This window comes from Drosophila melanogaster, chromosome 3R (genome assembly GCF_000001215.4).
Source record: "Drosophila melanogaster chromosome 3R".
NCBI lineage: Eukaryota > Metazoa > Arthropoda > Insecta > Diptera > Drosophilidae > Drosophila > Drosophila melanogaster.
The window spans coordinates 15,257,811-15,284,328 of record NT_033777.3 but is presented as its reverse complement, the minus strand read 5'-3'; the positions used below and the strand labels follow the sequence as shown (position 1 = coordinate 15,284,328).

The 26,518-nt window shown below is 45.6% G+C and overlaps 11 protein-coding genes and 1 non-coding gene across 29 annotated transcripts in view; 7 read left to right on the top strand and 5 right to left on the bottom strand.

Moving 5' to 3' along the window:
• The window catches only part of Tm1 (Tropomyosin 1), a gene marked incomplete at its 3' end in the record, with an annotated part of 30,560 nt that extends 24,451 nt beyond the window's left edge, over positions 1-6,109 (bottom strand). For 5 of the 12 annotated variants that reach the window (NM_169638.4, NM_001275662.1, NM_001170148.2 and 2 more), the window contains exon 1: positions 2,726-2,779. Of the gene's footprint in view, positions 1-2,471; positions 2,959-5,768 lie in introns of those variants that run through there. The other 7 variants (NM_206495.2, NM_169637.4, NM_001260190.1 and 4 more) reach the window with 5 other exon arrangements.
• l(3)neo43 (lethal (3) neo43) lies at positions 5,661-6,348 on the top strand. 2 transcript variants are annotated; one of them, NM_001275660.2, is made up of 2 exons: positions 5,661-5,826; positions 5,888-6,348. In NM_001275660.2, exons 1-2 carry the CDS (start codon positions 5,708-5,710, stop codon positions 6,084-6,086), a joined length of 318 nt encoding a protein of 105 aa, NP_001262589.2. In that variant the 5' UTR covers positions 5,661-5,707; the 3' UTR covers positions 6,087-6,348. The 2 variants fall into 2 exon arrangements, with proteins under 2 accessions (NP_001262589.2, NP_650443.3); NM_142186.3 differs by having other exon boundaries at positions 5,888-6,181.
• Positions 6,220-7,889, top strand: MRG15 (MORF-related gene 15). Of its 2 annotated transcripts, none has more exons than NM_142185.2 (4): positions 6,220-6,368; positions 6,429-6,543; positions 6,600-6,715; positions 6,774-7,889. In NM_142185.2, exons 1-4 carry the CDS (start codon positions 6,296-6,298, stop codon positions 7,742-7,744), a joined length of 1,275 nt encoding a protein of 424 aa, NP_650442.1. In that variant the 5' UTR covers positions 6,220-6,295; the 3' UTR covers positions 7,745-7,889. The 2 variants fall into 2 exon arrangements, with proteins under 2 accessions (NP_650442.1, NP_001262588.1); NM_001275659.1 differs by having other exon boundaries at positions 6,759-7,889.
• Positions 7,855-8,807, bottom strand: CG4338 (uncharacterized protein). Its single transcript, NM_142184.2, has one exon. It carries the CDS (start codon positions 8,713-8,715, stop codon positions 7,891-7,893), a length of 825 nt encoding a protein of 274 aa, NP_650441.1. The 5' UTR covers positions 8,716-8,807; the 3' UTR covers positions 7,855-7,890.
• Positions 8,112-8,728, top strand: asRNA:CR46081 (antisense RNA:CR46081). The gene has a single exon (NR_133401.1).
• Positions 8,808-9,087: 280 nt separating the features above from the next.
• Positions 9,088-13,897, top strand: Cp190 (Centrosomal protein 190kD). Of its 2 annotated transcripts, NM_079635.3 has the most exons (5): positions 9,088-9,204; positions 9,718-10,214; positions 10,273-11,272; positions 11,338-12,278; positions 12,339-13,897. In NM_079635.3, exons 2-5 carry the CDS (start codon positions 9,813-9,815, stop codon positions 13,284-13,286), a joined length of 3,291 nt encoding a protein of 1,096 aa, NP_524359.2. In that variant the 5' UTR covers positions 9,088-9,204; positions 9,718-9,812; the 3' UTR covers positions 13,287-13,897. The 2 variants fall into 2 exon arrangements, with proteins under 2 accessions (NP_524359.2, NP_731998.1); NM_169632.2 differs by lacking the exon at positions 9,088-9,204 and having other exon boundaries at positions 9,539-10,214.
• Positions 13,797-15,667, bottom strand: Zip88E (Zinc/iron regulated transporter-related protein 88E). The gene is made up of 5 exons (NM_142183.3): positions 15,318-15,667; positions 14,989-15,248; positions 14,724-14,925; positions 14,214-14,592; positions 13,797-14,144 (listed from the first exon to the last, which is right to left on the bottom strand). The coding sequence occupies exons 1-5, from the start codon at positions 15,564-15,566 to the stop codon at positions 14,134-14,136; spliced, it is 1,101 nt and encodes a 366-aa protein (NP_650440.2). The 5' UTR covers positions 15,567-15,667; the 3' UTR covers positions 13,797-14,133.
• A 123-nt stretch (positions 15,668-15,790) lies between these two features.
• Positions 15,791-17,645, top strand: CG14864 (uncharacterized protein). 2 transcript variants are annotated; one of them, NM_001043249.2, is made up of 2 exons: positions 15,791-15,858; positions 15,987-17,645. In NM_001043249.2, the coding sequence occupies exon 2, from the start codon at positions 16,020-16,022 to the stop codon at positions 17,598-17,600; it is 1,581 nt and encodes a 526-aa protein (NP_001036714.1). In that variant the 5' UTR covers positions 15,791-15,858; positions 15,987-16,019; the 3' UTR covers positions 17,601-17,645. The 2 variants fall into 2 exon arrangements, with proteins under 2 accessions (NP_001036714.1, NP_650439.1); NM_142182.2 differs by lacking the exon at positions 15,791-15,858 and having other exon boundaries at positions 15,900-17,645.
• ATPsynO (ATP synthase, oligomycin sensitivity conferring protein) lies at positions 17,639-18,738 on the bottom strand. The gene is made up of 3 exons (NM_079634.3): positions 18,639-18,738; positions 17,959-18,402; positions 17,639-17,896 (listed from the first exon to the last, which is right to left on the bottom strand). Exons 1-3 carry the CDS (start codon positions 18,666-18,668, stop codon positions 17,741-17,743), a joined length of 630 nt encoding a protein of 209 aa, NP_524358.2. The 5' UTR covers positions 18,669-18,738; the 3' UTR covers positions 17,639-17,740.
• Positions 18,739-19,075: 337 nt separating this feature from the next.
• Set lies at positions 19,076-20,777 on the bottom strand. The gene is made up of 4 exons (NM_142181.3): positions 20,385-20,777; positions 19,787-19,976; positions 19,374-19,724; positions 19,076-19,310 (listed from the first exon to the last, which is right to left on the bottom strand). Exons 1-4 carry the CDS (start codon positions 20,640-20,642, stop codon positions 19,300-19,302), a joined length of 810 nt encoding a protein of 269 aa, NP_650438.2. The 5' UTR covers positions 20,643-20,777; the 3' UTR covers positions 19,076-19,299.
• A 93-nt stretch (positions 20,778-20,870) lies between these two features.
• Su(var)3-9 (Suppressor of variegation 3-9) lies at positions 20,871-24,465 on the top strand. The gene is made up of 3 exons (NM_079633.3): positions 20,871-21,047; positions 21,608-21,782; positions 22,432-24,465. The coding sequence occupies exons 1-3, from the start codon at positions 20,982-20,984 to the stop codon at positions 24,096-24,098; spliced, it is 1,908 nt and encodes a 635-aa protein (NP_524357.2). The 5' UTR covers positions 20,871-20,981; the 3' UTR covers positions 24,099-24,465.
• On the top strand, positions 20,871-26,485 carry eIF2gamma (eukaryotic translation initiation factor 2 subunit gamma). 3 transcript variants are annotated; one of them, NM_001275658.1, is made up of 5 exons: positions 20,871-21,047; positions 21,608-21,782; positions 24,643-24,879; positions 24,946-25,819; positions 25,887-26,485. In NM_001275658.1, exons 1-5 carry the CDS (start codon positions 20,982-20,984, stop codon positions 25,960-25,962), a joined length of 1,428 nt encoding a protein of 475 aa, NP_001262587.1. In that variant the 5' UTR covers positions 20,871-20,981; the 3' UTR covers positions 25,963-26,485. The 3 variants fall into 3 exon arrangements, with proteins under 3 accessions (NP_001262587.1, NP_731993.1, NP_731994.1); NM_169629.2 differs by having other exon boundaries at positions 25,887-26,345; NM_169630.2 differs by lacking the exon at positions 20,871-21,047 and adding an exon at positions 21,392-21,532 and having other exon boundaries at positions 25,887-26,345.
• The last annotated feature ends 33 nt before the right edge of the window (positions 26,486-26,518 follow it).

The window sequence follows — 26,518 nt, the reverse complement described above, 5'->3', positions numbered from 1 at the left end:
CTTATCTGCATGTTATCAAAATAACTGGCAGATCTTTCTTCCATTTCAAGCTACACAGCGAGTTTTTTGCAATAATGGATAGCCATTTTTGGACGAAAGGTGGCAGAGTCAATAAATTATTCGGCCTGGCCAAAACCGAAACAACCAAGGCCCCCTTTTCGATGCCAGTCAGTCGCATTGTTCGAGCTTAGCCAACTGATAAATTGAGAATTTAATATTTCGACGGCGTCTCTTCACGACTTTTATTGTCCGATTCTTTCGCTGATGTTCTGAACTTTGAGAGTGTTTTCTCATCTCGTCACAGTAAATCATTTAAACGAGAATACCTAAAATTGAACCTTATTTTCTGGGATATACTTCGAAACACCGAAAGCAGGGTGTTTATTTATGCAGATCACATCGGATCGCGTGGTGTGGAGCCAAACGAAGCTGGACGAACTGGGTACATTCTCGAATAGAGAGTTCTGTCACCAGCCAAAATTGTGTCAGTAGATTCCAATCTGGGCCAAGAAATTGCTGCATAGATAAAGTCTTCTAAATCTTCGAAAGTAGAATGAGGATTTGAAATGATAGTAAGCTCATTTAATATATTTTTTTAACTAACATATATCATTGCATACTCTTAGGTGCCATATATGTTTACTCAAATCAATTTATATTTACAAATGTGCGCTTTATCTTGGAATTGCATTCTTATCAGTAAAGTGCAGATGCTGTAGCTACCATCCTCGAATTAAAAACCCAAGATGAATCACTCAGCTGCACTGGGCTATTGCCCCTTTTCTCGAGCAGCTCCAGACTTCTGACTCAATGTGAACGCAGCTGGTGGGTTTTTTGGCCCCTCCTTGGTGCCCATTGACACCCCCTTTGCCTTTCCTGGCCAACACGAAACCCACTTGACCAACATTTGTCATGGCTCGAACCGAGTGCAGCCGGCGGCTAATTGACTCGAATTTCGCCGCGTGAAATTTTAATTCTTTATTACGGCTCATCGCTGTCATTTGTTGTGTGGTTCTGCCTTAAACATGCATTTATTTTTAAAAACTCTGTTTACATTCCTGTGCCTGATCCGCCGAAGAGAAGTGGCATTGGAGAAAAAAGCGCCAATCGAATAAAGCCAAAGCCAAAAAAAAAAAACGTTGAATTTTAATGAAAACGCAATCGAGGCAAATTTTTTGTTCGCTTAAAAAACACACAGATATACATATATATATATATATAAATCTGCATGTGTATGGGCCATAAGTCGATTAAGGTGACACATTGAGTTATGTTTGCGTTGATTCAGCACAAAATTCCCATGACATCTTATAACTTTCGGCAATGACATATATATAATCGAAAAATGGGCCTACACCAAAGAGGTTTATGAGTATTAAGATCATCCTTATCAAGAAATGACGTTATCATTAGGAACAAAGTTAATATTTCAGGAAACAAAATGCGTATATGTATAACTCATTTTTTATATCTAACTAACTATGGCCAACTAACAAGCCATCCTTATGAACTGGCACCTCGCAATTCCTACTTTTCTGCCTAGTTTACAAGTTACAGATATTTTCCATCTGTATCCGACCTTATAAGATCTACCTTTCCACACAAAATTTACAAATTATCGCATGGAAAATTCGGAATTTAATCATACAGAATACAGAATTTTCTATTCTTAGAGTACGATATATACACACGTTGGTTCAAATGGGTCTAATGCATATAGATTCTTTAGCCAAATGCCTTGGGCGATACTCTAGCAGCTTTCCTGCTCTCTATTTCACTGTTTAGTATCTGTAGCACACACGGATTGTATCTAAAAATAGGACAGCCGAGGCATCTGTTGAATATCTAGCCTCTCCACGGATATTACTTAATACTAAGCTGAGAGGAAGGGAGCTTTCTGGGAAATTCTTGGCGCATTTCGCCTACGTTCGCTTCAGATTCATTTGGCAGCTAGGGCCAGCGGTCGTGGATCAGATTTCAAAGATACAAAACTGCAAAGTAAATGCGCGTGTTGCCCAGTTACTTGGAAAATAGGCTCAATGAATTCCTAAACATTTTGGATTAAAGAAAATTATAATTCAGGAAACCATTCCATAGCAAGGATAGCTATCTTGAAGTCTATCTCATTGATCTTTATCTTAAGAATGATTCCCTTACTTTCTCATATACAACATGACAATTTTAGTTTCTGAAAGGAGGAAAGAGAGCTCGATAATCCTCCTTTTGCCTTAATTCTTTACTTCTGCCGCTAAAATCTAAGATCGTTCGAAGTTCCCACTGACCATGTTTATATATCTCATGAAATACGTTTAGCTGAAACCCTATATAGCAACTTGCGGTTAGCAGACAAACTTGACAAGGTCCCCAGAATCGTTATTCTTAGTTTTTTTTTCGCGATCTGCAAAGGTGCTTAACCTCTATTTGGGTTTATTTCGATTCTAACTGGGAAAATTTTCAATTTTTTTCAATACTTGCGGATGATTAGGGTTGAGAATTGCACAGCACTTTGGTGGATTTTAAGTTAGATATTGCAGCAACGTTGTGGTTATGTAATTATACTTTTTGGTTCGATCCTTTTTTTTAAATAAGAATCGAATTCTAGCACAGTTAAAATTATTTTTGAAGCACTCGACAAGTATTTTTGTGGAAATATTCAGCGATATCTTTGTATTTTTTTTTGTATAATTTTTTACTGATCAACGATAACGTATTCCTTTTTACTTACAAAACTTTTATTCGGAGTTATCCGCGACTTGAACGGATTGTGATGTTCAACTGAAAATATTTATTCAATATGTTGACGTTCGATGCTCGCCGCTTGGTCGATTTCGAGCGGCTTGCGCTGGTGTGTGTGCGTGTGAGCCGCCGCGCTAGTGCGCCTGTGTGCGTGAGTATCTGTGTGCGAGAGTGCGCACTTTTCGGCCAAAAGCGAGCATATGTTGTTGCTGTCTGCGCCTACTTTGGAACTGCACTTGGCTCTCAATTTACCCCAAGAGCATCGGTAAATTGCTCGGCCGGGGTACAATAGCTTATACACTGCGCGAAATCAACAAAGGGGTGCATTTGTTCTTATTTATATACTCATATTTAATGTAATCATGCATGCTTTCTAATATCAGGACATTTAATATGCACTTTTGATTTAATGTATTTATAAATTTATGTCGCACTTATCATTTATCATCATTTACTCATGCTACTTTTGTTATTACAAATTTGAATTTTGAAATTCATTTATAAATTATATTAAATGTTTTTTTCATTCAGAAAATACTCCAAAGTGAAATGGGCTATGCCAGTTAAGAAAGCTGTACAACATTTCTTTACCCCTCAGCCCGTAATATATTTAATTTATGTTCCTATCCGATTTCTGCCAGTGTAACGGAAAGCATAAGATCAGAATTTCAAATACAGTTACAATTTATACACACACATTCAAGCCCGGCGCCTGCGCTCTCTCTCCGCTTTCTCTCTGCCTCTCTTTTCCGATCCTTTCCTTGGTGCTTTCACCTGTTCGCTGCACATGTATGGGTAATGCTCACTCATTTCGAATCGAATGCCTTTCTTTCAGCCTATTTTTGAATATTTCCCCGTATTTTGAAAAGCTCTTTTCACCCAGTGTTTTTGCCCATTGCAAAATATATCCAATACTTAGGCAATCGTGTCTCTTTTCCCGATGAGAGTGTATTGGTTTGGGGATCGTTTTGTTTTGCTTTTTGATGTTCTCAACTTCTATTTTTAATTTTCAGTTATTGATATGCCAAAAAATCTTGTTTCACGTAGTTATACGTACGTATTTCCCCCATAGGTCTACAGATTATTATTTTCTGCTCTATATATTAAAGCTCTTTCTATAGATTTTTCAACGTCATGTCTGCGAACGGAAAACATTTTGCTGGCAATCATAAATGTCACATATGAAAGTATACGTTTTTTTGTAACTGTCTCGCAAGAAAATGCATCCATGATTCATGCTTTTTTAAATTGCAAACGTGAAAACGGTTGAAATTCAGTTTCCCCATAATCGTTGAGTTTCCGATCTGGTGATATGCATATTTGCCCTTCTAGATTGCTTGCTTACTCGTTGATCACGCCCTTTTAATCTTATCGCCAACAAAATTGTTGGAGATCTTATATGTTCGAATGCAACTAAAGTCTTTAAATATAAACCTATAAATATAAGCCAATTTGATAGCCCCAACATATATACATATATGTATTTACTTATTCCATTTTTTGTTGTTCTCTTATCTTGGAGAACATTTGCCAGTCCGAGGTTGATGAAAATTTTAAAATTAACTCAAACAACACCCACAAAATGACGTAATTGTATTCATTAAAAACAAAAAGTTTTCGAAGCAAGAAAACTAGATCAATATATTTATAAAGACAAAGAAAAAAAAAAACAAAGAAGACATAGACATGGAAAAGACCCTTGAGAAAACGTCGAAAAACATTGTAAAATAGCAAAACAGTCTGAGCAACTTGCTAAATACGAAAACGAAATCATGGCCATCGAATCCGACCCGTTGACATGTGTTAGTTATGGAAAACCAAAGTTTTCATAATTCCAAAATATACGCGAATTAAATAAGTTCATGAGTGTGTAGCACTCAGCTTGGCTCAGACAAGTGCGCAATCTTGTTAGAAAAATCGCGACCATATTTGGCGAAAATAGTATGGAAAAGTTTAATCCGGGCTGAGGGGCATAGACGACTGGGTTTGGTTTACACGGGCAGAAATTGGCTTTATATAAAAAATATATTTTAGTTATTTGTGACGGGTTGTTGGAGAAGTTTTACTTCTTAGGTATGTAGCTCATTGTAGGCTCATCAGGTTCAATACTAAATGAAAACCTTGGTCTTTTAATTGTAATGATATTATTTCCCATTGGGCAAATCACTCAACTAAAAGACTGTGCGTAGGGTGCATTGCAAACTGAAATATAATCTATTGGGAAAGGGGTGTGGGACTATCCCAGTCTCTCGGGAGGGGGGGGGGGGGTGCCTCTGATGACTCAATTGGCGCCGGCTCCTTGTGAATGAAGCCGCAGCGATCGCGAACTGGTTGGAGCTGTGGGCAGCAAAAGGAAATCTTCGCCGCGAGCTACTTGCCTTGCCAAAGCCTGCAATTGGCCAAGGTGATCCGGATCGAATGTCGTGTGCATGTGAACAGCGTTTTGGCGCTCTTCAACATTGTCAGTGTCAATTATTTGAAAACCAAAGAGACGGCGGGGACCTTGAACTTATCGTCGAACCCCATGCAAATGGTGGGCATTAGGCGTGCGCCGGAAAACAATGTTTTGCAATTATTCAGAACTTGCTCGCACTTGGCAGGGACAACAAATCTTTCGATTTGGATTCAAGGACAACTATTTTCAAAGACGACACCAGCTGCACAAATTGATTGACATAGGCGCCTAGTGTGTGTGGCTAAAATAAAGTGCTGTGTGCCAAATTGAAAATAACTTTTTTCGATTACAAAATGTTATGTTTTAAATATTCTTGTTAATAGTTTAGCTTAAATTCAATTATTTTTAAAACTATCGCCAAGTTATTTTAATAAAATATAACTACATTGCATATGATAAGAAATCGGTGTTCAAATTTTGCGCCAATTTTTTTATTATCATATAACTGGTCACACTTCGTTCTCAACTTGCAGTGTAACCGCATGTGCCAAAATGTCATAACACAAAATAACAACAATGTCTCTCGTGGATAAATTAAACTATTACAGCACACGAAAATCGTTCAAATATGGCATACCCTTCCTCATCATGATGGTGGCTGGCTCCTTTGGACTGCAGCAGTTCTCCAACCTCAGGCTAGCATTCAAGAATCTCCGGGAAATCCTTAGCTAACTCATGAGTCTCCTCCCTTTACAGGTATCAGTACGCCAAGAAGCAGCCGGTAACGCCGGAGGAGATGAAAAAGTACGGCGTAAGCATGAAAAACCGCAAGGATGTGACGTTGGAGTCGGAGTACGACAAAGTCAAGTCCGTGGACATAGAGAACTGGGAGAACAAACGCGGTCCACGTCCCTGGGAGGAGCAGGAAGATCAGCCGACGACAGCGAAGCACTAGACTTGATGCCTTCAAAATCATTAAGAAAACAACCCATAAAAACAGACTGTTTGATGTACATAGTCATAAATAAATCAATATTGTTAATATCTACCAAGACAATACCCTGTAAATAATCGATAAGTGCATCGGTACTGTCCCATCCGATAGCCCTATGCGTCACGCACGGTCACTCTAGGATTTGTTAATTATCTATTATTGAAAATAAAATGGGAGAAGTAAAACCCGCTAAAGTGGAAAACTATAGCACGGGGACCGATGCAAACACTCTGTTCGTGGATGGTAGGGCAATAACTTAAGCCCAACTATAAATCAAATTAAACACATTGGCGCCATTTGCAGGGGAACGGGTTCTGTGCTTCCACGGACCGCTCATCTACGAGGCCAAGGTTCTGAAAACAAAACCCGATGCGACGCCGGTTGAGTACTACATCCACTACGCGGGCTGGAGTAAAAAGTGAGCAAAGCTACTAGTATGAACACCGATCTGCATGAAAGCCATTTCATTTTCAGCTGGGACGAGTGGGTGCCCGAGAACCGAGTCCTCAAGTACAACGATGACAACGTCAAGCGACGTCAGGAACTGGCTCGCCAGTGCGGCGAGCGCTCCAAGAAGGATAATAAGAAAGGTGAGTTCAGTAACAAACGCAATTCCTGGAGTTGTAAATTAAGGTGTTTACATACCAGGCAGCGCCAAGGCCAAGAAAATGGAACAGATGCGGAACGAATCTCGTGCCTCGACGCCGTCTAAGGATAGCAACACCTCGCAATCGACCGCTAGCAGCACACCAACAACTAGCGCCGGACCGGGAAGCAAATCGGAAGCCGGGAGCACTGGCACCACGACTACTAACAGCACCGCCAACTCTACAACCAGCCGGGCCCACCGAAAGTCCACACAATCGACGCCATCCACAGCAAGACCTGGCACGCCGAGTGATAAAAAGGAAGACCCCGCCGCAGCTGAGACCACTGAGGAAGAGGGGCCGGTGGCGCCGAAAAAGAAAAGAATGAGCGAACAACGGCCTTCTCTTACGGGAAGCGATGTAGCAGAAAAGCCGTTGCCGCCCACTACCACTCCATCCACACCCACCACGGAGCCGGCACCGTGTGTGGAAAGCGAGGAGGCCTACGCAGCTAAGGTGGAGGTCAAGATTAAGATACCCGACGAGTTAAAGCACTATCTGACCGACGACTGGTATGCGGTGGTGCGGGAGCACAAACTGCTGGAGCTGCCCGCCAAGGTTACCGTGCAGCAGATCTCTGAGCAGTATTTGGCGCACAAGAAGTCCGTGAAATCGACCAGTGCCAGCAAGGAGGTTGCCATAAACGATGTACTCGACGGAATTGTAGAGTACTTCAATGTAATGCTGGGCTCCCAGTTGCTGTACAAATTCGAACGCACCCAGTACGCGGATGTGATGCAGAAGCATCCGGACACACCGTTGTCCGAGCTTTACGGATCTTTTCACCTGCTGCGTCTGTTTGTCCGCCTTGGCTCAATGCTCAGCTACTCTGCGTTGGATCAGCAGTCCATGCAGAACCTACTCACGCACGTGCAGGATTTCCTTAAATTCCTCGTAAAGAACAGCTCAATATTTTTCAGCATGAGCAACTTTATCAACGTTGATCCCGAGTACGTGCGAAATGCACAGTAAGCAATAATCTTTTCTTGACTTGAAGTAAATATTTCATCAAAACAGTTTGCAATAATTCGGTGGTTGCTCTCAATTTGCTCCCAAATTGTAAATTAAAACACAAGTAAAATGTTTTGTCATAAGGTAATAAATGTCAGCACCTTGTATTAGTTCTTCGGTTTCGCTTTTGTGTCTTCATCATCGCCCTCGGTCTCCGTCTCGCTACTACTACTACTACTGCTGGTGGGATAGAAGTCGCGAAGATCCCTAGGCTTATCCCGCTCCTGCTGTTCCTTCTCCAGGTACTCATTCTGCACCTTAACAATCTCATCGCTGCTCTTGCAGGCTGCATAGGCATTGAGAAGCTTGTCGTTTAGCTCCAGAAAGGCATGACCCCATGAGAACTTGCCCAGAAACCAGCGAGCCTCTTCCGTGAATCCACAGATGTATAGAGTGGCGGCTATGGCCTCCACGCAGCTGAGCTTGCAGGGCTTTCCGTAGTTGATGGGATTGGCGGCCACCAAGAAGGGCAGCAGTCGCGGATGTGGGCTGCGCATCCTTCCAAAGGGCGTCTCGTCCAGCTTGGCCCACGAGCAGTCGATCACGGCCACGCCCGAAGAGGCCACCACATCGCGATCCAGCGGACTTACACACAACTGGCCAACGGGCGAGAGGACAAGGCCAGGAAACTTCTGACCCAGTCGAAGATTTGAAATGAGTCCTAGGCGTGCCAGTTTCCTGCCCGAACACTTCTTTGGATCGCAGTGGTTGAGGTCCCACATGGCCACCGCAAACTCCGGCGGCTGGCCGAGATCATTTTGGGCTCCATCTCCCGAGGATTCCGAGTCGGAACTTTCATTTTCGCTGCTACTGCTGCTGGCCAGCTCGTTGGCCTGCTGAGCAAAGCTGCGGGCACAATTGTGATTCGCTTTGACATTGCGGTAGGGTCCTCCTCCACCCTTCTTTCCTTTGCCGCGGTTCCGTCCACTCATTATGTTTTGGTTTAAAACTTTATCAAAGCAAAAAAGAATCAAAGTGTTTTTAACGTCTCGTGGTGGCCAAGCCGACGACCCGTTTTATATATTTTGATTGCAAAGAAGGGTGGCGCAAGAAATGTGACACATTACGATGTCACTTTTCAAAATTTCAATAGTTTAAGTAAATGTATTTTGTTTTCAACTGCAAAACAATATTTATTAAAGTATTTTAAGTATATGTATTGTGTTTAGTAAGATTTAGCTTAAACTGCAATAACCTTAAAGTATATCATATTCAAATATTTTTAGACTTAACGATTAACTTCATCTGCGTTTACGTCACCTTAAAAATGTTAAGCATGAGACTGAGGTTATCGCATGGCTATCGATAGCTGCCGAGCGCAACCCTGTCACGCCAACGATGAATGGAAAAGAATATGGCGACCTGACTCTGGAAAAAAATTATAATTTGTCCGGCAAAAGTAGTGTGCAATTCAAAGAAATGTATGTATTAAAAGTGCAATTGTGCGGCGATTGTCTGAAAAAAGTACATTCAATCAAAGGACACGCAGTAAACAAGCCGCTGAGGTCAAAGTGATTTGTGCGTGCCCCAAAAAAACCATTGTTGTGTGAAGTGGACAGGCGCGCCAAAAGGGCTCAAAAAATGCCACCCACCGAAAGATGCCAAAGTTGGACTTACAAGAAAACATTGCAGAATTGCGGACAATGAACAATTACTGATAAATAATACAAGAAGCCTGGCGACGCGCACATCGCACACATACGCCCGCGAAACTGTCACACGTACACAGGCGTATATCGATATTTGCGAGTTGCATTTCGCGCCGTGGCGGCAGAGCAAAATAAACCGAATAACCCAAAATCAACGGGCGTCTATTTGAAACTAACAGCGGAATATACCATACTTACTAATTGTTATTCTTTCTTGTTTTACCCATTCACCTGCGTCCCATCCCAATACGCTTTTTCCGACTCCTTACCCCTGCGTGAGTACAGTTGCGCCCTGAAGCCAGAGCAAGCGAAACCACGGGGAGGCTAACGATAAGGATACGGAAACGGAGAGCACGGCCACTAGCCAAGCACACAGCAATATGGGTGAAGTCAAGTCCGTGAAAGTGGACAACTGGGGAGTCTTCTTCCTGCAGAAGCTGCAGAACTTCTTTAATAAAACGGATTACTGCGATTTGACGCTGCAGTTTCGGGACAATTCACAGCTAAAGGTACACCGTCTGGTGCTCAGCGCCTGCACCGACTACTTCAATGTACTGGAGCAGACCTGCGAGATCGTCGACGATGCCCTCATCATGCCCAACGAGTTCCAGGCGGACGTGGTGGTGCCCATTGTCAACTTCATGTACACAGGCACCCTGGAGTTTGAGCTTAAAATGTACGGCAAGCTGTTGCGCACCGCCAAGGAAATGAACATGACGGTGCTGTTGAAGCTGCTAGAGGCGCACCGTCGCACCATGGAGAACGTTAATCGCCAGCAAAGGGTGAGTGGTGGCAATTCATCATTTGTGAAAATATTTTGTAACCTTTTATTTTCTTTAGCCGCCTAGTCCAAAGGGAATACGCCGGCGCACAGTTGGACAGCCCAGTTCGGGTCTTCCACAACAGCGCGTCTTGGGTCCTTCGCCGCAATCGCGAAACGTAGCCACACCCATCGCGCAACGAGCCAACACACAGCGCGGGTCAACTGGCAACACAATGAGCCGAACATCAGGTGGCTCAAATCGTTCGCCGTATGGAGATAGTAGCAATGTGAAGCAGGAGCCAACGTCACCATTCGAGCAGCTGCGAAAGGGTTATAACAATAACAAGAGACCAGCACAGACAAGCCTGCTATCGCCGCCATCCAAGAAGCCCAGTTTGGAAGAGGTTAAGGAATTCGCTGAGCAACAACGGATGCGAAAGCAAATCGCCGCTGAGTACGGAGATAACGATCCTGAGTACGATGGAGGAATGCTTTATGATGATGTCCATGCCGGGGACGATGATGACGATGATATGCCACCGCAGCCATCTACATCTAAGCAGCAATCCCCACAGGGTACACAGACCCAACTAGAACATGGATCCACCACCATTATCTTGAAACAGGACTCACCCAGCCAGACCCCAACAATAATTGTCAAGGACTCCTCCAACGCCAAGCTGAATCACACCAAGATCATTGCCGAAGTCTTGCGCCAGTATCCGCACATTGTAAAGGGCCACAAAAACATAAAGCTAAAGATTATGCCCAATACCCCGGCAGCGCCGACCGAAAAATCTGCTCCAGCGACAGTAAAACCCCCGGCGAACCAGTCATCCGCAACTACATCGCCACACAAGAAACTGCACGTTTCTTTCAAAGCCGACAAGAGTACGCCACTAATCACAGCACAACAGAAGGCGGCTAGCTCTCAGCAAAAGTCGGGAACCTCGCAGACAACCGGTAACCAGGGAACCGGGGCGAATCCACCAGCAAATACAGCCGCAGCCCAGAAGAGACGCATTGATAGTAAGACAATGCACGCCTTGATCGCTCAGGGAGCAGAGAATACTACTGGTGAGTACAACATTTGTAGGTAATAGGTTCCCAAAAACAACTACTAATGAATATCTATATTTCAGGGCCCTGGCTGTGCCTGAGATGCGGCGTAAACGGACGACCCATTAGCATTCCGTCGTACCGAGGCTTCCGACGCCATCTGATCAACACGCACAAGGAGACAATTGATCCGGCGCTTTGTGAGCATTGCGGGTGGAGGTCTGTCAACAACCGGGAACTGCATTTCCACATGTATATGGAGCACCAGACCAAGTCGCTGCTGTATACGTTTGCCGAGTGCGCGCTATGCAACCAGTCTTACCGGACCAAGGGTGAGTTGGAGGCGCACATAAACGAGGTGCACACGGACGACAACAAGCAGCAGTGCATCTACTGCAACAAGGTGTTCGAGCAAGAGCTGCAGCTGTACAGACACATGAAGAGCTACCACAAGGAGCAGGCTTTGGAGGATGGCATTATCGATGAAACGGACGAAGAATTCCTCGGCTCGCAAGACGAGGAGGAAGAGGCCGAAGGAGACGAAGAGCAGGAACCAGAGCAGACTGGCAAAGTGCGAATCCTTTCGGACATAAGTCTACCAGCCACCAGTGCCATCACAGTGCAGCAAGCTCAACAGGAGCAACTGCAAGAGGAAGATGTTGAACAGGTGCAGCAGGAAGTCAAATTCGTGGGCGCCGATGGCAATGAGGTGGAGCTTACTGATGAGCAGCGCAAAGAGATTCTCTCACAGCTTAACCAGCAGCAAGCAGGCGCCACTGCCGGCGGTGTGGTAATGGTGCTCAGTGAGCCAGAAGCGGAGCACGTCAAGCAGGAGACCGATGAAAAATCCCTGGCCGGCACCGAAGAGGAATATGATGACAGTCAAATCTATAGCGAACTGGGTGCTGCCGACTCTGTGGAGAGCGCCAAAAAGAACATTGCTGATGAAAGCAAAGAGTCCATTGACAACCTGGAATGGGCCGAAAACCTTATAGCCGAGTCTGAAGAACAGAGCAACAAGGAGGTGAGTTTATTAAACACTTTTATGCAAGTACATCTACAACATGAGTCATACAACTTACAGCCAAAATCGGATAAGCCGCGAGATGACATTAGTGAAAAGCTAAAGGAGCTTACCGGCGACTGGACGGAGGATGAGAACGATGACGATGTCGACGATAAGCCCGCTACCGCAGAGCTTGCATCCGAACTAGCCAACAAGGACCCTGAGCCAACAGTACACGAGGAAGAAGATGATATTGACTTGGCTCTCCAGTCTCTACACAAGGGACCCGAAGAGGCAACTGAAGAAAAGGCAAGTGAGGAGTCTGTCACCAGTGCGGACGATGCAGTTGACGCAGTCCCCAATATAAATAGTCAGCCCGAGAAAATGGATGTGGACTCAGAAGCGGCGGACGAGAAGGCTTCGAAGGCCGAGGTCCAGATCAAGAAAGAGGCTGAGCTTGAAAACGATCAAGAGGAATTTATCAAAGAGGATTCACCAATTCCGCATTCCGATTCCGTGGCGGAATTAAGAGAGGCGGTAACTGCCTCTGAGGGCGAGGATGATGTGCATCTAGAGGCCGATAACATACGCAAAGAGCTGCTAGATGAGTTAATTGCCGAGGCCGAGAAACCTGATCAGGAGAAGGACATTGTTCAATCTGAAGAGAATGCGACGACAGAGGCGTTAGATAGGTCAGTAACGGACGAGGATGACCTGGTGCCACCTACGCAGGTATCTACCGAACAAATGGAGATTGATGAACCAGCAGCGGAAAAAGCAGCCGAAAATAATGAAGATACTAGAACGGCAGACGAGAAGGAAGCCGTCGAGGACAAACCAAACCAGACACAGGATGTAACCACTGCAGAAAAGCCGACACTAGAAAGTGCAAAAGCAGGTGATGAAGCAACGTCAGGTGAAGCAGCCAGCGTGGACAAGGTCAAGAGCCTCATTAGCGAATGGGGTGACGACGATGAGGACGAGGATGAGAATGGGGTTAGTGCGGCGGCGAAGGAGGAGCTATAATTACTAGATTTATTTATGTTCTAAGTTTGGCGATTCAACGCAGGTCAGCAGATAAACGCACCTGAGCTCGGCGCGAATTTTCGGTTTCTATTGTAAATTAAATTGTTAATGAAGATCAAGGTGAATGATAAGATATGCATATGCACTGGTTTAAGTGTATAAGATCTAATCTACTCATCTCACGTAATTGTAAATCCCCTCCCATCCCAAGTATGTTGCCCTGCTAGCATGAAAATCGTAAATCTAAGAGGAGTTCCCCAAATGACCTTAAATGAGAGATCAGAGACCAAACAACCCAACATTTAGCTATTTATGAGTGTCCGTTTCTTCACACATACACCACCAATAGAGCAACCAAGCAACATTTCACGATTAGGTAAACACTATATATATATATACACATATGCCTATTTACATACATATAGAGATGTAGTTACATAGATGTTGTTTTAATTCGTTTAAAACAGTGACATGATGTCCCCAGAAAGTAATAAAATGATTGCGTTTAATGGTTGGCTAAGTAAGATTAATCAAAAGGAAAAGAGGATGCCCTTTTTTTGATTAACAACTTAATTGTAAGGTTTATTACATATAATAAAAGCATAAAAAATAACACAAACTTTGGAGAAAGAGAAAATATAAATGTAGACGAGAAGACTGAACTTTTTACTTATCCTACGGCAGATCGACAATGTACCTAAAACAAGATTAGTTGGAAATGCACAAGTAACAAGTCTTACACAAGAGATTAACAGCTGCCAATCCATAATATTATCCTAAGTGTTCTAAGTTTAAAAAGCGGCACATTTTCTCACAGCGCTGAAACGATTTCTCAACGAAAAGATGTCTAATCCTCATCTGAAAAGGCGCGAAGAAAATAGGTCAGCAATGTCGAAAGGGAAATGCAAATCACATAATGCTACGCACCAGAAAGATAAAAGTTTATGATGCACATGGTCGCAAAGCCGGCGAGCACAGTTGCAAACTGTGCAAATCCCGCCCAGCGTCGCGTTGAGTTCGAGTGCCAGCGCGCCTTCTCGCGCGGTATCACCTCGCAGACGGTGACGTAGAAGAGTGTGCCTCCGGCCAGAGCTTGGACGATAGGCAGAGTTTTGCTGGACCAAGCGGCGGGCACGTCCACGATAAGCATGCCCAGGCCAATGCCAATGACGGCGCCCAGGGCAAACACCGAAATGCCGACGAACTGGGCGCGAAAACTCGTCTGCGGATTCGAGCGGAACTCGAGCCCCAGACAAAAGCCCATCACGAACTTGTGGCAGGCGACGGCCCCTAGAAGAAACAGAACCTACGACGAGACAAAGCAGATTCCGGTTATCTAATTGGACTAAGCCCTCGCATCTCTTTGCTTCAATATTTGCCTAAGATTGCGCACTATAGCCGATCTAGTCTAACTATGTCAAGGCAGGCGGCACAGACCTTTGTGGAAGAGTTCTGAACGCCGATGGCGAGTCCTTCGATGGCCGAGTGCAGTGACAGGGCGACAAAGAGACCCAGAGTGCCTGTCATGGATTGGGCGCAGGGTTCCGTGTGGCTGGTGTGGCAGATGCGGGCGTTGGCGTCCTCTACACTGGCATCATTACAGCCAGATGCGCTGGCCGGGTGATTGTGGTCATGATCGCTGCGTAATCGAAGCACAAAGCAATTAGTTTTGGCTGCGGGAAGGGAAATGCAATAAACCTACTGGCTATGATGGTGCGAATGCCCATGTGACGTATTGGGTTCCGCTGATAAAAGGGGCGCTCGTTCGTCCACTGCGCCATAACCATTGTCATTAGTGGGACGTCTTGGTGGCTCGGTTGCTGGAGTCTCTGCATCGTGGGCATGAGTGTGCTGAATGGCCTCGCCAAAGAAGTAGTGTATGAACTCGTCGATAAAGTAGATGATGAAGAACCCGCCGCACATGGCAACCTCAGCGAATTTCGAGTCCATTTGTTCGCGCACCTGTTGCATGCGTAAGTCAGCAGGTTATCAAATTGCAGCCACACACACGATCGCAGTCCAAGCTCTTACCTCGGGCAGAATGTGCACCAGTGCGGTGGCTAGCAGAATGCCCGCTCCGAAGCACAGGAGCAGGGATGCGGTCAGCGGGAAGCGGCGACGATTCCGTTCCGATATAAAGGCGGGCAGCAATCCGAACAAAAGACTCCCGAGTCCGAGGACCAGCATAGCCAGCACTTTTTCCAAGTCGCCGCGACTCGTGGCAGCCAGGGTGGGGCTTGGGGTGATCTCCATGTTTAGACCGTCGGTTGGCAAGCTCATTGTATCAACTGCCAGACTGTGTCATCAAGAAGGGGGCCAGTAAAACACACAAAAGTTCGTTGCATTTACTATTTTTAAACTAAACAGTTGCGAAGTGTGTGCAGCTGCTTTCGTGCGAAATACCAAAACGCCTTACAATGGGGGGGCCACAGAAAAGTAAGGCATTTCAGCAGTGCGCCTTTCAGATCACACTCATTTAAACGGTTTTTTTTTTTTTTAATTTTATTTAAACATTTAAATCTAGAACTATTCTTTTACCAACCACCACCATTAAGAATTTCAATAAAAGAAGGTAGGCACCCTCTCCAATTATAGTTTTGCACTTCGACAAATGCTCCTGTAGTTAAAATTCAAAATTTTACCGTTTCCGTCCTGGTTGTCCGTTGGAAAATGCATCGTCGTTGTATAATCTGTGGCCAGGAGCCGGGCGAGCAGTGCGTCTACCCGCGCAACATGTCGGAGGCTCGCCGGTGGCAGAACTTGGCCAACCTCAGCAGTTTTGACGTCGACCCCGAATCGCTATGCCGGCACGGATGCGTTTGCGCCTCCCATTTGGATGGCCACGGATCAGGTTCGGAATCGGAGAGCTCGTCTCGTGCTGCTGGCAGGGCAAGGACTCAAGCTGGCCTGCAGGAATGGAGCAGGTGGAGCTCTTCGGCATCGGACGCTGGCCATGGCTATTCCATCAGCAAAAAGACTAACGAGCGGATCCAGAACCAAAGCAAACAGAGTCTCGGCTCGGAGAGGCAGGAATTCAGCAGCGCGAACAGATGTACGAATGGTTGCTGTCGTTTTCGAAACACCTGCAACAGCATGTTCCAGGGCAATACATACACCCAAATGGGACAGAAGTATCCCAATCCACAAACAAGGGCCACAAACTTAGAGAACAAAAATAATCCACCTATGAAATTAAGCCCAAGGGTAAATAAACCGACCTTTGGAGCTGTAAACTGCACCTGTGATGGATGCACCTGTAGTTTCTGTCCAGTGCAAGGGATCAAAAAAGCGGTAGCCCCTCTAGAAGAGGATTCAGGCAGCCAACAAAGTATAAATAAAGAGTATAAAGAAAGAAAGGATAATTCCAAAGGCAGCCCAAAAAAACAGAGTTCCTGTGAACGTCTCACTTGTCCAGCTTTCAGGACAACGGACATAAAAACTGTAGCAGATGATTTCCGCAGTAGCCCGAACTACCCGGTATCGCCAACTTCACGAGGTAACAACAAAATTAAAAGTTCGATGAACCAGCAGAATACGAAGAAAAAGCCGGAGCTGAAGAGCGAATGCTGCCAGACGTGCATCACCCAGCAATTGAAGGATCAGGAAGTGCAGTGCTCAACGGTGACGCTGCAGACTCAGAGCTCTTCGCCTGTTAGGCGAACCAAGATGACCGGCTCGTTCAGCCATCAAACTGGAAGCTCAGCGACAGGTTTATCTGGCGGATACACCAATAATTCGAATAACTTTACTTGTGGCGGCGGCGAGAGAAGAACTTCAAATGCAATCAACGTGCTGCTTATGAACGGCACCCGGAATAATGACTATGAAGATGGGTGCTGCTCTCCGGCGAAGCAACGTCCCATGGCGCCGCCTCCAGAGATTTGCGTTCAAGAGTCCGATCTGACCGAAAATGATGAGCGAGCTGTGTTCCCGGAAATCGACAAGCCCAATTACAGAGTTTGTCGATCCTCGAACGAGACCAATGTTCTGGTCCTGGAGGAGAGTCCTTTGAATGATTGCAGCCCCAACCCAGGGCAGGATGCGAGTACACTAGATAGCAAGACGAAGAGTAATTTTGATGCTCAACAAAACGCCAACGATAATAAAGAGCAACATAATAGTTTTCTAATCAACTGGCTTGAGTCCCCGGCCACGAGTAACTTCACCAAGGTTCTGGAACTGCAGAGATCTCGCATCAAGGAGCTGGAGAATCTGCTGGAGCAGCACAGCCTTCTGCAGCAGACAATCCAGCACAAGGTTGCGGAGCTGCAGTGCACAGATATACCGGATCCTAAAAATATATCTAAATCATAAACCAAATCTAGTGCGCATATCTCTGAATAAATTTTGTTGGTTTTCAAAGGGTGAAGAGTGTTTTATTCGCTATTACCGCTTGAATTCCAATACCAAACTTTCAGTTTGACCATCTAAATCAAGAGCAAATCCTTAAGAGTCTAGGCAGCGGTCTGGATGACATCGGTGTAGAGCTTGACCTTAGTGGCAATGCTCATGTCGACGTACTTGTCGCCAATGGAAACGATCAGGCCACCAATGATGCTGGGGTCCACGCGGGAAGTGATCTTCAGAGACTCGTTGCCCTTCAGGAAAGACTGCAAAGCAAATGAGCAATAAATTGAGTGGGTGAGACAAGACAGAAGCTAGGCGTAGCTACCTTAAGGGCACCCTCCAGCTGCTTGCTCTGGGACGCATCCAAGGGCTTGGCGGTGACCACCTCGCAGACGACCTCACCGCGATGTGCGGCCATGATGGTCTTGTAGGCATTGATCACGGTGTCCAGCTTCTTTAGACGTCCGTTGTCAGCCAGCAGACCCAACAGATTGACGGTGGCCGGGGCGAAGCGGAGCTTCTCGGATGCCTCCTTCAGAGCGGTGGCCATGACCTTCTTGTTGATGATGGGGCTGGTCACGTACTCGCGCAGCTTCTTGTCGCTACGGATGGTGGCCTGCAGGGCCGTCAGATCCTTCTCCACCTGATCCAACTGGCTCAACTTGGAGGCAGCCGAATACAGGGCGGTAGCATAGCGACCCTCCAGACCGAACACCTGCACTGGTGGCTTCACCGTCGCCTGGGCGGCAGCGGAGCTGAGGGTGCGGCTCTGCGGGATAAGCAAACAAGAGCACTTGGTAAGTTTTTCGGCTTATTAAACATAAACTACCCGCGGTTCGTGGGTTAAGATGGGCAAAAATTACATAACCAAGAAACGCGCGTTAGATAATTCTACATATGCGACAGCGGGTTGCAAACGCAATAAAAATTTGACATGCACTTAAAATGGCTTGGCATTGACCGGAGCTTGTTCACTTTTTTCTATTTATTCGCATTATAACATACCAAAAGTGCCAATTTGTTAATAGAGGCCATCGTTTTTATCCCGACAATTTTTCAGCTAAAAATCTCAGCTGTGACCAGGGCTACGTTACTTGCTACTCGACGTGTGGCAGGGTTGTTTTGAATGGCGTAAGGGTTGCAGGACAGTTATCGATTACAAAAAATAGCTAGATTTTAAGATTTATACTAGCTAGTTAAATAAAAGCGAATTTTCATTTTAAAAATGATATTCTGACTTTAAAGTAATTCTTAAAGGATATATTAAAAGATAGGTATTTCTGGGTACCCAAAATCTACCTTAATAGTAACACCTCTAATTTGCTATTAAATAATTAATTAATTAATAAATATTAATTAATAAAGTAATAAATTATTTTATAAACATCGAATTGAATACTTTGGTAATTCTTTACTTACATAAAAAGACACGGCTTGAGATTCGATTTACGTCTTTTTATTTGTTTTAAATTAATTTAATGGTGATTCTCATTTTCTGCTGCTCTTTAATGGATGTATGACTTTTGCTTATTTCGAAACCTAAATATGTCCTTAAATCGTTGCGAATATGTAAATGTTGCATAACCATCGGGAAAACTATAGTTGCCAGTGGTTATAAACAATGTGGGCCTTCGGTTGCGAGCGATTTGAAATTGCATTAATCAGTTTACTTGTCATCTAAAATGGTTGGTTAGGTGGTTAGTAAATTCCTTCTGTTCAAAAGGCACTCCATTAGCTTACCCTCATCCTCTTCCTCTTCCTCGCCTTCTCCATCCTCACCGTCCTCGTCGTCAAATGCCTCCTCATCATTATCTTCGTTGTCCTCCTCGTCCTCGGGCTCCACCTCGATATCAGGTACCAGATAATACTGCAGTGGATTTGGCCAAAGGTCGTCTTTTATCAGTTCTGCGATCTCGTCGTTGACGGGATCGGTGTTATCCGAGAACCAATCGAAGAAGGTTTTGTATTCGGAGTTGCGCTTCTTCTTGTTTCCGTACGGCTTTGTCAGCAAAAGTTTTAGCAGGTTCTTTCCCTCCTTCCATTTGATGGGCGTGCTGGTAGACGCGGGCCAGTCTCCGTTCTCGGAAGCAGCTTTAATTGAAATAGTAATGGGTTAGCTAAGCGGATTTGAATCAATCGTTGGGAGAACTTACCCGCTGAATTCAGGTGGAACTCTTTGGTGAGCACCTTGTTTTCGAAGTAAGGATTCTCGTCGAAATGGAAGTTGATGCGGTAACCCGATTTGATGTCCTCAAACTCCTCAACCTCAAGTTTGTTGAGCGCGTGCAGGCACTCCTCCTCCTCCTCGTCCAGAATGCCGGATACTTGCGGGTGGTTGATAAACTGCAAATATGGCAGTTGGGATTAGCTAGGGGATGCATGCTATCAAGCAGAAAGCCATGTTTATGGCCCCTATGGCACTACTTTTCTTTTCAATTATGGCAGCAAATATTTCAGTGGTTTTTGATTTGAAGCCATTTTGAACTGTGCTATGTTGTGTATTTCCCGGCCAGACGGATATATCGATAGCACGATTTTTCCGGGAGGGGGAAAATGCGCGGGGAGCCGGTGGTGTCGGCATTGCAGCCCAAAGATGAACAAGAAAAAATGCCTCGAATAGAGAAAATTTCTTGTACATGTGTGCAGCGATTACCATCACTTCAGGGCTTCGAAAGATCTAGTCGGCTCCACTAGAACCCATCAGACGAACACGCGGAGGGGACAAACATGGCCGCGGATCGAAGTACTCACCGAGGTCACCCAAAAGTTGGGGATGCGCTTGACCAGCTCGCTGCGCTTCTCGTAGCAGGGCTTCCGCAGCTTGTTGTACTTCTGCTCCACCTTGAGGATCTCCTCGCTGGCCTTCTCGTTCAGCGCATCGATCTCGTTCTGGCAGGCATCAATTTGCTCCAACGCCTCCGACTCCTCCTCGTTGTTACCGGCGGCGGCGGATGTGTTGCCATCGGCGGGGGCGCCGTCCAGCTTGGCTCGCTTTGGCACGCTCGACATTCTGCACGCTCTTCCGTTGTGTGTACGCTCGTAATTCCCGAGATATTTGAACAAAAAGCGGCGGTACAGTTGAGCAGAAGAGAAGCGAAGCGGATTTTTAACCTTTCGTTTGCGGCTGAAGAACTGTAAGTGTATCGATAGGGCGGCACTCTATCGATACGCATCGCAGTTGGGCACCGGTGTGACGTGTCCAACACTGGCCAACCATGATTAGAGCACTATCGATAGGCATTGTCGGGTCCAATCGTTCTTCGATATCGAGATTTGATGCCGAGCTGTAATAGCTGAAAATTATTATTTTCATTTTGCATACGCATCGTTTTTGAAAACATCAGCAACATGGCCACGGCTGAAGCCCAGATCGGTGTGAACAGGAACTTGCAGAAGCAGGACCTCAGCAACTTGGTAAGCAGCCAGCAAAGACGACCGCCAGACGCCGCCTTCCCTTTTTTTCCGCCCGTGTGTGAAAGTATACGCGTCGTCATTATGGAGCCGCTTCCCGGAAAAACAGCGGGGTGCGGGTCGCAAGGACGCGCCCAGATTGTCTCGAACGGTTCGCGGACCAATTTCGAGGGATATACCAGTGGGTTTCGCCAGGGCCAGCAGTGATTTGTTGTGGGTGAGAGATCACGGTGAAAATGCAGCACGTGGCGCTACATTTAGGGTCTGTTTGGTTTATCCCGCAACTTTGGCTCTGCATATGGGCATGATGCGGACTCTGGCGGTATTTGGGCTCTGGCAAGCAGATCAGTTTCGCGAGGACTACCTGACTGTTGTCATCAATTTTGAGTTGATGCAATTCAAGCGACATTCTAACCTCAAAATTGACGGCTTTCCTATATACACACATGCATCTGAGAGGGGATGTTTTGTTAGGGGGTGTGGCGGCGGTAAACAAGACTTGTGCTCTGATTTTCCTCTATTAAAGCGCCTTTATTTATCGTATTGCATTTGGAATCTTGCAGGACGTCTCTAAACTAACGCCTCTATCACCGGAGGTCATCTCCCGACAGGCGACCATCAACATCGGCACCATCGGTCATGTGGCTCACGGCAAATCCACGGTGGTCAAAGCCATATCCGGCGTGCAGACTGTGCGCTTCAAGAACGAACTGGAGCGCAACATCACAATCAAGCTGGGTGAGTCAGGGATCCGTGTAAGCTAGCCTAAGCATATAATCTTAAGATGTATTATTCTACTTGATAATAATTTAGCCGTATGTTAATTCTTCCTGCTCGCCCGTAAACCCCGTAGTGCCCTAAGATTGTAAACCTTCTCGGCTGGCCGAAAATAACCCATAATTATCTTAAGAACCACTTTTTAACACCGTATCGCGACGGCACACCGCGTAGCCAACTCTGTCGCTGCTTTACATCGAGATAATGTTGTAAAAGGGTTCTGCGAATGATTGTCTCTTGTAATTCGAATTCTTGTGTATTTTGTTAACTTAAATTGCTGGATTAGCACGCGTTGCCTTGTGTCGTCGCCTAAGTAGTCTAAAATGATAAAAGAAGTTGTCTTTAGAATGTTGTACTTTACAAAGCTGAATTAAAAAGCGTTCCCAAAGATTGGTATTAAGCATATCTTCCTGTTAGCTTAGTCTTGAATCTGTTACATTGATTGATACGACTGATCCAGCAATTTAATTAATTGCCAATCTTTTTCTTCTTTTTCCCTATTTCTCTTGTTTTTACGATTTTTTCGGTTGCGACGCGTCCGCCAAATAAAAAAAAAAACACACCAAACCCATCATCCAATCCACAATTGTCCAAAACTTGTCATTTGCAGAACGCTTGAGCGAAAAAAAAATCAAAAATCTTTTGACCTCCAAGCAGCAGCGACAGCAGTATGAAATCAAACAGCGTTCAATGCTGCGCCACCTGGCCGAATTGCGGCGACATAGCCGATTCCGCCGCCTCTGCACCAAGCCAGCTTCGTCTTCCATGCCAGCATCCACCTCCAGTGTAGATAGACGCACCACCCGGCGAAGCACCAGTCAGACCTCACTGAGTCCAAGCAATAGTAGCGGCTATGGCAGCGTTTTTGGCTGCGAGGAACATGATGTGGACAAAATACCCAGTCTCAACGGATTCGCCAAACTGAAGCGTCGACGCAGCAGTTGTGTGGGCGCCCCAACTCCCAACTCCAAGCGGTCGAAAAATAACATGGGAGTAATTGCCAAAAGGCCGCCCAAAGGAGAGTACGTTGTGGAGCGTATTGAATGCGTCGAGATGGATCAATATCAGCCAGTCTTCTTCGTCAAATGGCTGGGATACCATGATAGCGAGAACACCTGGGAAAGTCTTGCCAACGTGGCCGACTGCGCCGAAATGGAGAAGTTTGTGGAGCGGCATCAGCAGCTCTACGAGATATACATAGCCAAGATAACCACTGAGCTTGAGAAGCAGCTGGAGGCATTGCCACTAATGGAGAACATTACGGTGGCCGAAGTAGACGCCTATGAGCCACTCAATCTGCAGATCGATCTTATACTGCTCGCCCAATATCGCGCTGCTGGCAGTCGAAGCCAAAGGGAACCGCAGAAAATTGGAGAACGAGCCCTGAAAAGCATGCAAATCAAGCGGGCCCAATTTGTACGACGCAAGCAGTTGGCTGATCTAGCATTGTTCGAGAAGCGCATGAATCATGTGGAGAAACCGTCACCGCCAATACGTGTTGAGAACAACATTGATCTGGACACCATAGACAGCAATTTCATGTACATACATGATAACATAATCGGCAAGGATGTGCCCAAGCCGGAAGCGGGGATTGTGGGCTGTAAGTGCACTGAAGACACAGAGGAGTGTACTGCCTCTACGAAGTGTTGTGCCCGCTTCGCCGGCGAGCTGTTCGCCTACGAGCGAAGCACACGGCGCTTGCGCCTTCGTCCCGGAAGTGCCATCTATGAGTGCAATAGCCGCTGCTCGTGCGATTCAAGCTGCTCCAACCGTCTGGTGCAGCACGGACGCCAGGTACCGTTGGTGCTGTTTAAGACCGCCAACGGCAGCGGATGGGGGGTGCGAGCCGCAACTGCCTTGCGTAAGGGTGAATTTGTGTGCGAGTACATTGGAGAGATCATCACCAGCGATGAGGCAAATGAGCGCGGCAAGGCGTATGACGACAATGGGAGGACATATCTGTTCGACTTGGATTACAACACAGCTCAGGATAGCGAGTACACTATCGATGCAGCTAACTATGGCAACATCTCGCACTTTATCAATCACTCTTGCGATCCTAATCTCGCCGTGTTCCCCTGTTGGATCGAGCACCTGAATGTCGCGCTGCCGCACCTCGTGTTCTTCACACTGCGTCCAATCAAGGCGGGCGAGGAGTTGAGCTTCGACTACATTCGCGCGGACAACGAAGATGTGCCCTACGAGAACCTCTCGACAGCTGTGCGTGTCGAGTGCCGCTGCGGAGCTGATAATTGCAGAAAGGTCCTCTTTTGAATGGACTTGAAGTACTATATTTAAATGGCACGCCGTTACCCACCTGAGACATCATTGCATTGAACCTTTTTTTTTTTTGTTAACATATATATATATTACTAGTTGGATTTTATATTCCGACGTTTTAATTATTTATTTGTTAATAAATGCTAATATCGATATATTGGATCTATATTATGTTTGAGGATCTATATTACTAGAGGATAAAACGAGTAATTCTATATAGTTTGTACTTGTATACATTTCATAAACTTAAATTTTAATTTAGTAATAACTTAGTGTTTTGACAAACAACCTTGTAATGTGCTGAAATTATTACCGCATTAAGTGCAAATTATTATTTTACAATAAATATTTTACGATTATTAAGTGATGTTTGTTTGTGGCTGTATAAATGATCTGGAAGGATCAAAGAAATGAATTTAGTTAGCAATAGCACTTAATTCCTTGTGAAGAACGAAGGATTATTTTACGTGTTTGCCAGGCCAGGAGTTCGAAGAATGTATTGTAATATTCTTCATAATTATTATCGCATTGCTTTTAGGTTATGCCAACGCCAAAATCTACAAGTGTGACAACCCCAAGTGCCCGCGCCCGGCCAGCTTCGTATCGGATGCATCCAGCAAGGACGACAGCTTGCCCTGCACTCGGCTCAACTGCTCCGGCAACTTCAGACTGGTGCGACATGTGAGCTTCGTGGATTGCCCCGGTCACGACATTCTTATGGCTACCATGTTGAACGGTGCTGCTGTGATGGACGCTGCTCTGCTGCTCATTGCTGGTGAGTAACCCTGGATCTCTCTGAACCGACAAAAGATATACAAATTACTACCTATTCCATGTGCAGGCAATGAATCCTGTCCACAACCGCAAACCTCTGAGCATTTGGCCGCCATTGAGATTATGAAGCTGAAACAGATTCTGATCTTGCAAAACAAGATCGATCTGATCAAGGAGAGCCAGGCGAAAGAGCAGTACGAGGAGATCACCAAATTCGTCCAGGGCACCGTAGCTGAGGGCGCTCCGATCATTCCGATCTCGGCCCAGCTTAAGTACAACATCGATGTGCTCTGCGAGTACATTGTGAACAAGATACCAGTGCCGCCGCGTGACTTCAATGCCCCGCCCCGTCTGATCGTCATCCGATCCTTCGACGTGAACAAGCCAGGCTGTGAGGTGGCAGACCTTAAGGGCGGTGTGGCCGGTGGCTCCATTCTGAGCGGCGTGCTGAAGGTAGGCCAAGAGATCGAGGTGCGTCCGGGCGTTGTGACCAAGGATAGCGATGGCAACATCACCTGCCGTCCAATCTTCTCCCGTATCGTCTCGCTCTTCGCCGAACAGAATGAGCTGCAGTACGCCGTGCCCGGCGGTCTGATTGGTGTGGGCACCAAGATCGATCCTACGCTGTGCCGTGCCGATCGTTTGGTCGGTCAGGTGCTAGGCGCCGTTGGCCAGCTGCCGGACATCTACCAGGAGCTGGAAATCTCGTATTACCTGCTGCGTCGCCTTCTCGGCGTCCGTACCGATGGTGACAAGAAGGGAGCGCGCGTTGAGAAGCTGCAGAAGAACGAAATCCTGTTGGTTAATATCGGATCCCTCAGCACTGGTGGCCGCATCTCGGCCACCAAAGGTGATTTGGCCAAGATCGTTCTTACGACGCCTGTGTGCACGGAGAAGGGCGAGAAGATTGCACTCAGCAGACGTGTGGAGAACCATTGGCGGTGAGTATACAGCCCCCCTTAAATTGTATTTGAAATCACAACTTAATGATGTATTTTTTCTCCTCAGTTTGATTGGCTGGGGTCAGATCTTCGGAGGCAAGACAATCACACCCGTTCTGGACAGCCAGGTGGCAAAGAAGTAGAATTTAGTTAGGATCCGAATGGTTCTACTTTTAAGAACAACATCAGCGGCAAAAGTGGCAGCATCATCTTTATTAGGCCTCTTCACACTGCTCCTTCTTGTCCCACAGCTCCATTCTTCCCGTGTCCGTTGATCAAACCGAAACTAATTAGTACCAACATGAAATACATACCTAACTTAATTTATTTTATTGAATTTTGTTGTCGAGTATGTATATAATATGAAAACACACGATTCGCTTGCGAGTATTGTGCATCTATAGCAGAATCAGGCATTAAAAAAGCAACTAATAGGGTATACCTTTATATATTATAATAACTAAAGGCAAATCTGATACATCGTAAAATTGTTTTTATGATTTAAATACAAAACAAAAACTAAACGAAAAAAAAAAACAAATTGTATTGCATTTTTTACAATTAAAACCGCAAGAACTGACTTGTTATTTTGGGACTTTTGGAGTGGAGTCGTTTATAAATTCTGCAAATTTTGGGAAGAACGCAGATAAGTAGGCTATATAAAACGCTAAATAAATGGAGAAAAAAAGCAAAGTCAAC